The 12,044-nt window shown below is 34.5% G+C and overlaps 1 protein-coding gene across 1 annotated transcript; it reads left to right on the forward strand.

Annotated features, from left to right (window-relative positions):
• Positions 1 to 282: 282 nt before the first annotated feature.
• Positions 283 to 11,287, forward strand: LOC140796405 (receptor-like protein 4). Its single transcript, XM_073149443.1, has 9 exons — positions 283 to 490; positions 1,155 to 2,210; positions 4,221 to 4,368; positions 5,789 to 5,860; positions 6,376 to 6,447; positions 9,343 to 9,414; positions 9,501 to 9,578; positions 10,625 to 10,809; positions 10,882 to 11,287. Exons 1-9 carry the CDS (start codon positions 400 to 402, stop codon positions 11,001 to 11,003), a joined length of 1,896 nt encoding a protein of 631 aa, XP_073005544.1. The 5' UTR covers positions 283 to 399; the 3' UTR covers positions 11,004 to 11,287.
• Positions 11,288 to 12,044: the final 757 nt, after the last annotated feature.

Raw genomic sequence — 12,044 nt, forward strand, 5'->3', positions numbered from 1 at the left:
TTCTTAACAATAACATTGAAAGTTGGGTGGTTATGTGCAAAAAAGTCCCAACACTTATAGTGGAGTGGGGGTTATTATGAGGTAGTTTTATCTTGTCCTGCCCCCCCCCCCCCCTTCCCCACTGCAAAAAGAATTCCTAGTCAAAAGCTTCTGTTTCCTTGGCCTGCCCCAGAGATAATTAATTACTTCTCTCGCAATCGCTAATAAAGAGAATCTTAAAACAATGACCTTCTAATCACTACAATCGCTAATATGACAACAAATTTTTGGTTACTTTATTCTAATAATCCAAGCCTCCAGAGACCCATCTGAGCGAGAGAGAGAGAGAGAGAGAAAGAGAGAGAGAGAGAGAGAGAGAGAGAGAGAGAGAGAGAGAGGGAGCGGACGGCAATCAGCAGAATGCTGGGATCCTGCATTCTCCAATTGCTGATGCTGCAAATCATTCTATCAAGCAATTCTCTAGTATGGGTTCTGGCTGCTCAAGATAAGGGTAAGTTCTTGATACTTCTACTAATTTTTTTTGTTCTTTTTGCCCTTTTCCTTTCATGATTATACTAGATTCAGAGATCTAAGAGATGGGTTAACCCGATTTGTACATTGGTTGTTGGTCCTACGTCAGTTGCCAAATCAAGAAAGGTCTTCCTACTAGTCCTGGATCATTATTAGTCTTGTTGGAAATTTAGTCCTTTTTTGGTGCAGTTCAGCTCATTTTAGGGCTGACTGGTAGATTTGTGATACCTAGATGTGGCATTGTAGAAGTCAGCCGGACGTTGAGCAAGATCTAGTGCTAATATTGTACTTCTTGGTTAAAATTGGAGGATGCACTATGGGAGTCGCTTCTTAGACAGGCGCTGATGGTTTACTAAATGGAGGAAGGGGAGATAGTCTAGGTCGAAGTAGAATAAGCAAGAAGAAGAGTGTGGTGTGGCATGAGAAGTTACCCTGATCTGCAAATGTGATCCCTCATGAGTTGAGGCACCGTGATGATATAATGGTTGAGAACTCGGTTTACAAGACAATGGTTTAGATTTTTTATTAGTTAACTTTGTTGCTCTTGTCTGAACAAACTTGTGAAAAAAGTACATGTATTTCTATGGACTACTATTAGTTTCTTCTTCAGTTTAATCATTGTTTCAGTGTCTTATTATTTGCAGAACCATATGGCATTCGGATTAGCTGTGGAAGTCGTGAGGATGTTCACACACAACCTACCGATACACTGTGGTATAGAGATTTTGGTTATACTGGTGGAAGGTTTGCAAATGCGACACGCCCAAGTTATATTATCCCTCCACTTAATACCCTGCGTTATTTTCCAATGTCTGATGGCCCTGAAAATTGTTATTACATCAACAATGTTCCTAATGGACACTATGAAGTTAGAATTTTCTTTGCTCTTGTAGCAGATCCTAATCTTGACAGTGAGCCAATATTTGATGTCTCTGTTGAGGGTACCCTAATAAATTCTCTGAGGTCAGGTTGGAGCAGAAGTGACGAGCAATCATTTGCTGAAGCCCTAATATTTGTTAAAGATACATCTGTTTCTATTTGTTTCCATAGCACTGGTCATGGAGATCCATCCATCCTTTCGATTGAAGTTCTTCAAGTTGATGATAGTGCATATAATTTTGGCCCCTCATGGGGAAAGGGAACAGTACTTAAAACCATCAAAAGATTGGCTTGCGGTTCGGGGAAGCCGGCTTTTGATGAAGATTATGATGGCAATCACTGGGGTGGGGATAGATTCTGGTTAGGGACCAAAACATTCTCTGCTAGCTCTGATAAATCTATATCCACAGAAAATGTTATAGCAGAGGTATCAAATTCACCAAATTATTACCCAGAGAAGCTTTATCAATATGCAATTGTGGGTACTGATAGGCAGCCTGACTTGTCCTTTGAAATGGAGGTTGATCCAAACAAGAACTATTCAATATGGCTTCACTTTGCTGAGATTGATCCAATAATAAATATGGAAGAAGAAAGAGTCTTTGATATACTGATAAATGGGGATATTGTGTTCCCGAATATTGACATAATTCGCAGGACTGGGGAACAATATACTGCTCTTGTTCTGAATACAACGGTTGCTGTGAGTGGGAAGACATTGACAATAATGTTGCGGGCTACCAATGGATCGCATGCCATTGTCAATGCTATTGAGGTCTTTGAGATTATTACAGCAGAAATGACAACTTCAATTGAAGAAAGTAAGTTTGTGTTACTAATTTCTTTTTTCTTACTTTCATCTTATTTTAAGATGGAAGTGCATTCATCGACATAATGAATATGGTAACTTGAGTAGCGGAGTTGAGATAAGAACAAAAAAAGAGCAAGAAAGCACCAGAGGAGCCCTAATTCCACCTATATTAGTGCGACGGTTTTAATTTTAGGCTTTTTAGCTATAGCTGCCAAGGATGGAAAAGAATGTTTCCAGTTTCCACTTTATATTAAGTAGCATGATCATTAGTGCATTGGTGAATAACCACTCTAGTAACAACCATAAGTTATATTATTTGTTCCTACCAAATTATCCAATTGTCTGATTTACTATGACATTGTCATTTTCTTTTTCTAGTTAACCTGGTAACTTGTCTGAATTTAAAGGATAATTGTCTATGTTCAACCTCATTTTCTTTGACTAACGTTGTGAAAATGTGAAGAATGGTCAAACTTGAAGAGATCCATGGGCATTCACTCTTAGTATACATGGAAGAGACTAGTTTTCCATTTCTCATCGAACATGATTTAATAATGAACTTATAGTATGTTCTAGTGGATGCTATTTTTATCTTCTCTTTTATTAATGAAATGAACAAATGAAATTTGCCTTCGGTAATGTGATTTATCCTTGTTCAATTATGTGATTATAACCTGAGCATGACTATTGTTTCCCTTGAACTTAATACTGTCACTGAATATATCATTAAACATGAAACTTTTTTTACTTTTGACTGTTGCTAGTGATTTGACTCATCATTTTTCAACATCAAAAATCCACAACTCCCAATTATTTTTGATTGGCTTGATTCTTCATTTTTGTACTTTTAAATTTTATTACTCTAGCTGCACATCTGTTCCTGCACATTCCTCAGCTGGCCTTGGCTTCTTCCTAGTGATTCAAAATTTAATTACCTTTAAACATGCAAAAGGAGCATAGAAAATTTCACAGGAGTTTGTCTAGGATGTGCTTAGATCCACTGGATCTAACATCTGCTCAGTAAATGTACACCCCAAACTAGCGTTAACGTTGCTAATAGACTATCAAGTTTAGAAAATCTCCTGAGTTGTTACATACTAAAAGAGAAAAATCTGCAATGTGCTTTGGATGGATCTATCATATTCCTTACAGTTGGCCTGATAGATGTGATGTGAAACAATAGGGATTGCTAGAGTTCTAGGAAAGATGGTGGGTGGAAGGAATCAAGAGAGGTAGGGTTTCACACCTCTATAGTCAAATTAGGGTTTCACATCCAAAACTCACAAGGGAGGCAAAATCTCAAAATTCTTTATTAACCCTGATTGGATAAAAAAATAGTCTATATATAGATCTTACAATGACAAAAAGAAAATGACACCCTAAACAACTGTAAAAAGAAAATACTACCCTAAACATAAAAAATAAGCATATGCATAATAGAAAAATGATTCAAGACTAAATACTTGAAGGAGGGATCATAATTTGATGAATGCAGGTGATTGTAATTTGATTGACCCTCTTTTAGATTCTATTTGCTAGAACAAACTATTAGAATATGGAAGCTAGTGGTCGACTCTTGTTAAACTTCTAGTACAAAGCGAGTTGCATACACGATGAAGCAAGCAAAAGAAAAGAAGTACAAGAAATTGTTTTAGCTGCAAAAGTTCATTTTTGAAATTTGAATTCATTACATGGTTTAATTGGAATTTTTACTCTCTTATTGCTGTCAAGTATTTGAGGCATCTAGCACTTAGCAATAGCATAATAGCCATGAACAATCATTTTAGTGAATAATCTTGCATAATAACAAGATTCTTTTTATACTTTTGGGGTGGTGAAAAAGCCACCTTTTTGTCGTACCATTGAAGCTGATCTAGTCATCTAGCTGAATCTTTTCATCATTATAGACGAATGAACATGCATCCCGGTAGGTACTTCTTTTGATTAATCATTGTCAATATCTTTTAGACTTTCTGTAATATTATGTCTCACCAGCCCATATTTATATGCCATTGTATAGTCAAAGCTTTGCAAACTCTGAAGAACTCATTGGGGCTTCCTCTTCGTTTTGGCTGGAACGGTGACCCATGTGTTCCTCAACAACATCCTTGGAGTGGAGTGGACTGTCAATTTGACAATAAATACAGCAAATGGGTTATAGATGGACTGTACTTTCTCAACCTTTATTTCCTTATTATCACAAGATATAGTAAATTAGTAGCCATACAAGCTTGTCTTTCCATGATATAGAAGCAGTTTAAGATCACTAATAATTCTGACATATTAATCTTTCATTAATTGTCCATTAACTTGAAAAGGAAAATGCATTTTGCCTTCTTTTTTTAGGGAAAGGGATATCTGAGAGATGGAAATCATGGCATATCTAGTTATGTGACTGATTTAATCAGTTGTGAACATGACGGACGTGTTTGTAGTTTCAATTGGAAATTAAGGATCAAATCTTTTGACATGTGAAAATCTGAGTCATGTACCAATCAAATTTAGTTAAATAGCACACTAGCACAGAATAGGTAAGATGCTGCACTAAATGTAGTCATTTTGTAGTCCAGAATATTAGTGGGTATGCAAGTATATATATAGCTAAATTCAGATGTCTATGAGGGCACAGAGAAAATAAGATCCGCTATCAAGGACAAGAGATACAAGTTAAGAAGAGACAACCTCTCTTACTACAATGGTAAAAAATCACCACATTGAGAACCTCTCCTTTTCAACCCTCCTTGGGAGTCGAGCTATTCTCAGTCGAGCAAATTTCTCTTCTAGAAAGCTTTAAGAATCGCTTTCAAATTTCAACCCACCTTGGATATGTAACAAGCACAAGAAGACAGAAATAAACCCCAATCCTCTTCTTCTCTACAAGTCAAAACACCTAGACAAAAAGCTTTCTCCCTTACTCTCCCAACAGCACATTTGTTTTATTCAACAGAGCCCTTCTATACCATTTTTCTTGTTAGATGCTAATTGGTCAAGTTTGCAATACCAACTTTAACCTGTTTATAAGTTTGTAGAACTAAGACAAACATAAGACAAATAGGTTAAGTTGGATGAGTTTGATATCCCAAACCCAACATATAGTTTAGACTGATACATTTGCTTACAGAAGCTTCTTAATGCTGCTTGGTTTCATATTAGACGAATGAAATGAGGAAACTGATATACAGTAGGAATATTTGGTGTAAAATCATATATAACTATGTATTAAATTTTTATCCTACGCCTCCATACATGATATGATTTTCTCATTAGTTACAGCCAGAACTTAAAATGGTTAATTGTGGTTATGCAGTTTCAGGTGAAGCATGAAAATATTGCTCATATATAAGTTTGTGGAATTAAGTGTGTCTTGATATAAATGAGGATAAGTTAACAACATAGGTAGTCTAGGGTGACATAACTGATCATTTTCATAAGGTATTTTTCTATGGGATTTACATAATGGCACAAAAGTATAACTTGCAATACATGAATGAATGACATCTTATTTTGCATTTTTCATGTTTTAACTATGTATCAAATATTATATTTGTTTGTTATTTGAGAGAAACCAATTATTTCTGGAATGTGCAGAGGTCTTGACAACCAGGGTCTAAGGGGATTCTTGCCTTCTGATATTTCCAAGCTACAACATCTGCAAAATATGTGAGTTCACCAAAGAGACATATATTATTGAGAGCCTTCACAAGACATATTTGACCTACGTTGAGTCTCTAGCATCCCTTAAACATCACGACTTGGCTGCATATAATCAGAGCTGCTTATTAGTAGAGCAAGCTCAGCTCAATAATGACCTAGTTTCCTTTGTCCGTAGTAAAATAAGATGAGCTCTTAATGTTCAGCTGGATTATAAGAATCAAGCACGACATGACTCATTATCATCTCAATTGGATTATTTCAATGATAGTGATTTTAGTGGCCATAGCGTAAACAATCACATAAAGCCAAGAGCACTCAATTTCAGCTATGCTTTTCCAAAGCCTACTTAAGACAATGGATCTTCCAGGCCATCATGCTGGTTGAGTTAGACAGTTCAGAAAGCTTCACATTCTTGGTCTTGGTTCAATATGGCACATTAATCTTGTAACCTATCTGTAAATTTCATGTGTATCAATCCTCATTAATTAGTTCACAATATATTCCTTTCCTGCTTTCAACAGAAATTTGAGTGAAAACAGCATCAAAGGGCCCATTCCATACTCTCTTGGTACTATTACCGGGTTGGAGATACTGTGAGTACGCCAGTGCTCTAAGAACTTCTTTATCATCTTATGCAAATAAACTTTTTGTGTTTCATCTTCAACTGCCATGCTGACTGGAAAGTCTGTTTTCAGTGCATGTAACTCTTTCCTTTTCCATCTACTCAATCATGAGTTGGGAATTTTCACGTAATCATGTTAATTTATAAGAGTATTTTTGCATCACATCTATTGCTGTGTTGTACACTGCTTTCACAGAATGTTCAGTATCCTAAATGGTCTTTTCAAAATGGCAATTCTTGTTATTTGGTAATTTGACAAATCAATGTATTTAGCATTGACTTTGAGTTGTTTAGTGATTTTCATACAATGCAAAATTCTGGAGAGTGATGTACCTTAGTTGGGAACTTCATCTGAATATCATATACTAGAAAAAGTAGCTTGTTTTGTCCCTAATTACATAAGAAATGAATACATATGTAGATTGTATGTCTTAATTTTTGAAAACAATTGTTTGGTTACTTATTCTTCATGGTTGAACCCTTTGCTTTCTAGAACCTAAATATGCATACAGAATAGAATTTTTGATTGTTCTCTACTTCGTCTTGCAAATGGCATGTGATTTTTAGTGTTCCAAAGAAAATAACTTTCCTTTGGTTGGAGAATTTTGTATTAATTTGATTTGAGTCATGAATCCCCTTCAAAGTTGAAACTGCTGATATTGTGAATTTGCCGTCGTGAACAATCTTTTGTTGCGTAATATTTTCTTCCCTCGTACAACGATAGCCTTTGGTGGTTATATAATGTCAAAAGATGAACATAAGTGGTAAATCAGCTCTCATTCTTTTGAGAGACATAAATACAAGTGTACCTGTTAAGGCATGATATCCATTGTTTGTCTATTATCTAATAGATCAAGTTTTTGCGTCATTAGTTATCTAACATAGTATTAAAATTAGTTTTCCTACAAATCGTGAGTTCAAACCTTGTCAAATCTCATTTTGTCCCTACTTTATATTAGCTATTCTAGTGTATAGGTGGGCAAATTGAGGGAGCATGTTAAAGACATGATATACTTTTTGGTCTGTTACCTAGGAGCCAATGAAGCACGGACACGGACATGACATGATACCGACACGGCGACACGGCAAATTTTGAAAATATAGGACATAGACACGACGAAATAAATAAATAAATAAATAAATATATTATTGATACATCTAAAGTAAAAGTTTGTAATCTAATAGTGTTAAATACAAATCCATCAAACTATAAGAACTAAGAAGTATCGTTCGAAGAACTAAGAAGTATATATCAAGCTGTAAAAACTAATTTAAAAAGAAATATGTATTAGAAATTTAACACTTTAATAGAGCAGAGATGCTTTAATATAATTTAACAATAGATATTTAAATTTAATATAATCAGTTTATCACACTAATTAGAATTAATATAAACAACAAATATTTAAATTTAAGCCCTAATGCCCTCTCGGTATAAAAAAACAAGGAAAAATGAAACTATGAAAGGCTTTAGTGAGAGAAAGAGAGAACCTCGCCGTTCGTTGCAGTCGTCCATCGCTCACCGCCGCACAACTGCTCGTCGTCGCGCAGCCGTTCGCCGTCGCACTACCGCTCGCCGTCGCACACAATCGTCTTCAGCTGAGAGGGATTTGGGGCTGAGAGATTTAGGTTTTCATTTCAAGGGGGTGGGGTAGGAAGGTTTGGAGAGTTTTTAGTTTTGGGTTTAGGCTTTGGATCCAAATTAACAAAAATTGACCTAACCTGACCCGTTAAATATTAGCCAAAATTCCTACCATATCCTGCCCGTGTCCCAGTAGTGTCCTGCACATGTCCCCTTTTTTTAATTTTTTTTTAATTACGGATACTCCGGACCCGTGTCGGACACGGACACCTCCCTGCTCCCTAGCTAGCAGCTAAATTTTTTGAGTTAACTGGTTATCTAATAATATTCAACATAGAACTTTTTGGGGAGACATGGAGTCCTAGTACAAGTCAAATAGGGTTTGGCAGAAACCAAGTCTAACTCAACTTAGAAACTTAAGCTATTAGGTGAAGGTCTAAGAGTCTTTATAAACCCTTTTATTTTTCCTCATTTTTTGATGTGAGACTAAAATCTCATATGTGATACTCAACAATCTCCTCCTTCACATGTGAATCCAATATTAATTGCTTCCCCCTTGAGTCCAATCTACTACTCTCAATCCAATCTTGTGCTCAATTTCTCTCAGGTTTGACACAAATCTTAGAATCCAACTCAACCCAAAAACTACTTCCCGTCTCAATAATAATTAGTAGTATAGCCGCATGTTCAATAGAGCTACCAAATTAGTTGCCTCAAACAATTCAAAGAGTAGTCTAGGATTACCGAACCATCGGGCTCTAGTAACAATTATTATGGAAACGAGGAGTCCCAGTCCAAGTAAAATACGGTTTGACACAAACCTTAGAATCTAACTCAATCTAAAAACTTATGCTATTAGGTGAAGGCCCAAGAATCTATATAAATTCTTTACCTTCTTTATCACTTTCCGATGTGGGACTAAATCTCCTTATACGTTTACTTTCTCTGCTCTTTTAATAAATAGTTAAATACAAGAGTACTCAAAGAGAAATTCCTCTCTCTCTCTCTCTCTCTCTCTCTCTCTCTCTTGCTGATATTCTATGTTGACTTAGCACATTCACTTTCTTTTATAGCCTTTTATGAATTGAGGCAGAACTTCTATCATATATGTATGATATATGCATGCAATTCAATCATATAATATCTGTAGCATATATGCATGCAAATTTCCTTTTTTAACTTATACCAACAGCATTATTCAAATCATTTCTACATTCGGTCAAAAGAGTCTATGCACCAACATGTTTTTTCAGAAGTACCTGACTGTTAGCAATTTCTATATAGGGATCTTTCATACAACCAATTTAATGGTTCTATTCCTGAGAGTCTTGGACAGTTGACATCATTACAAATACTGTAAGGAAAATTGCTTATACATCTCTTTCTTAGTTGGAGTTTGCATGAGCTGTCTACTTAAGATACAAAGTAATGTTATATTGTAGCAATCTCAATGGGAATTATCTATCTGGAAGAGTCCCTGCCAATCTGGGAGGAAGACCTCTGCACAGAGCTAGCTTCAAGTAAGCAGCTATTACTATGGAAATAATTAATTTTTCTTTTTCATTTTCAATATGCCTAAAGAAGGTTTCATTTTACTTGTTATTTCAAATCTAATTTCTTCGCATATCTTGATAGAGCTTTAGTTGGTCATCTATAGTTTATCTTTTATTCCGATCATAGTTAAAAAGAAAGACTGGTCAATCTAACATATTTTTACTAATGCTATATCTAAGGAAGTTTTTATTAATCAGATGACAGTGTCATTAGTCACATGTCCAAATTGTAGCTTGGTAACTAAAATAGCTATTAGTTCCAATAGTTTTAAAAGCTTAAGCTGTTAGAGAACAGTAGTTTTTATCTTTTTATATTCTAATACTTAATCTCATTTTTTGGCTCGAGAGTTGAGAGTTGAGACATTTTTCGAGGCCTAAGGAGTGGATTTGACTTAAATAGTGGAGGTTCTATATTTTAAATACCATAGTCACTTATTGTTTAATAAATAAAATAATACTATTGCACCTACTGAAAGTATTTCTTTCTTCCAGATAACAGATTAACAGATAACCCATAATATTAGAATGAAAGTTGTGGAAAAAGTATTAAACAGGCTCTTTAGATTTAATTGAATCAATGGTTAAACATTGAGTTAATAATTTTTTGCAAGTTGAACACAAACCTTATATCAAATCAAGATGAAATTGCATGTAACTTCTATACCAATTAATAGTAGATAAATGTTATCATTTTGTAATGTAATTTATTTCAATGATTAAAATTTAGTTTCATGAATTACGATACTTAATTTAAATCCAAAATTTCAAGTTAAATTGTGATGGAGTTACATCAAACATCTAATAAAGGGGATATATGCAAGATATAGTTATGCATTGAAAATTTGAACAATTATTGATATTACGCATAGACTATTTAAATTTGTTGAAAATTCTACCACATAAAAGAACATGTATATTAAAAGCTCACCAGATACTTCATGCTTCTTTCTTTCATTCATATTCGAACATTTGTAGTCTCTACCAGTTAAAAATACTAACCATGGGAAGAACAGTTTTACCGGTAATGAAGGCCTATGTGGGATTCCTGGCCTACCTACATGCGGGCCTCATCTGTCTGTTGCTGCCAAAATAGGCGTCGCGTTTGGGTCACTCGTCACTTTCTTGTTTGTAGTCATTTTTGCAGCATGTTGGTGGAAACGAAGACAGAACATCCTTCGTGCACAAAAATTGGCCGCTGGTAAGAAGTTCGAAAGCTTTAGCATATTTGTGCCCCAAGACTTTGCCAATTCTTAACTCTGCTCTCTTGCAGCAAGGGAAGCTCCATATGCTAAAGCTCGGACCCACTTTACGCGCGATGTACAGATGACCAAGCATCATCGTCCACATGACCATTCACGGAATCCCACTGAAACACCTAGTTTACTCTCCTAACCTGGATTGCCTTTTCATACTGCATCTGCGGCATTTTTCCTTTTCTCTCTAGATAATTTTATCGAGGGATAGGCTTTTTCATGTGATGGCTGTGTTGCAGCTGACAATTAGATTCCCTGGAATCGAACATAATTACTAATCAGTTATAGTTATTTTTTGTTTATTTTTTTGGAGAAATCATCCAGTAGAATCATGGTGAAGCAAATTGTAAATATGAAGTCTATGTACATACTCTGCTCTACCCCTCTTGGTGTCTCACAATAAAACAGGTGTTTTCATAGTTCTATCTCTGTATTTTGATCTCGATATCTACTTTTGTGCATTTCTGTTAAAGATTTAATAAACTGTATCTAGCTCTGGGCTTCAAATTTGGAGCTCCACCATGAAAATGGAGCCCAGCTTCATTTATTATTTCAACCTTTTAAAATACTAAAATTGCCCAATAATTATTACATTCAATAATTTTAATTTTATTTATATCTTTTATTAAATAATTTAGTTAGTTAAACTGAGTATATAATTAGTTTTACTAATCAATTTAACAAAAATAATACCATTGGAAAGGTCTCATCGAGACCTTTAAAATGAGTCTAATATTAAATTATTTTTGAGTTAATTTAAATTTTAAATTTTTTATTATTTATAAAAATAAGTCTAATAAATTATGTGTCCTAAAATATAATTACTCAAAATTATTTTCAATGTAAATATTAAATATTAAAATACATTAGATATAAAATACATCAAATATGAAATACATTAAAAATAAAATTGGAATCGAATCGGTGGCTATGGAACCGGAATCGGTGGCTACGGAGATGACTTACCAGAATATTAAACATCTATTATTTTTATTATGTTTGGTTACTTTCTACTTATTTTATGTAATATAATTTTGATATTTTTAGTTAATGACATGTAATGCTTATTTCGATGTTTATTTAGTGTAATATAATTTCGATGCGTTTAATTAAAAAATTAGTAATTTAAAATTACTTCTGAAACTATTAAATATTAGTCTTATTTTAAAGATCTCGATGA

The sequence above is a fragment of the Typha latifolia genome, chromosome 10, assembly GCF_019914945.1.
Source record: "Typha latifolia isolate L0001 chromosome 10, TyphaL0001v2, whole genome shotgun sequence".
NCBI classification, from domain to species: Eukaryota; Viridiplantae; Streptophyta; class Magnoliopsida; order Poales; family Typhaceae; genus Typha; species Typha latifolia.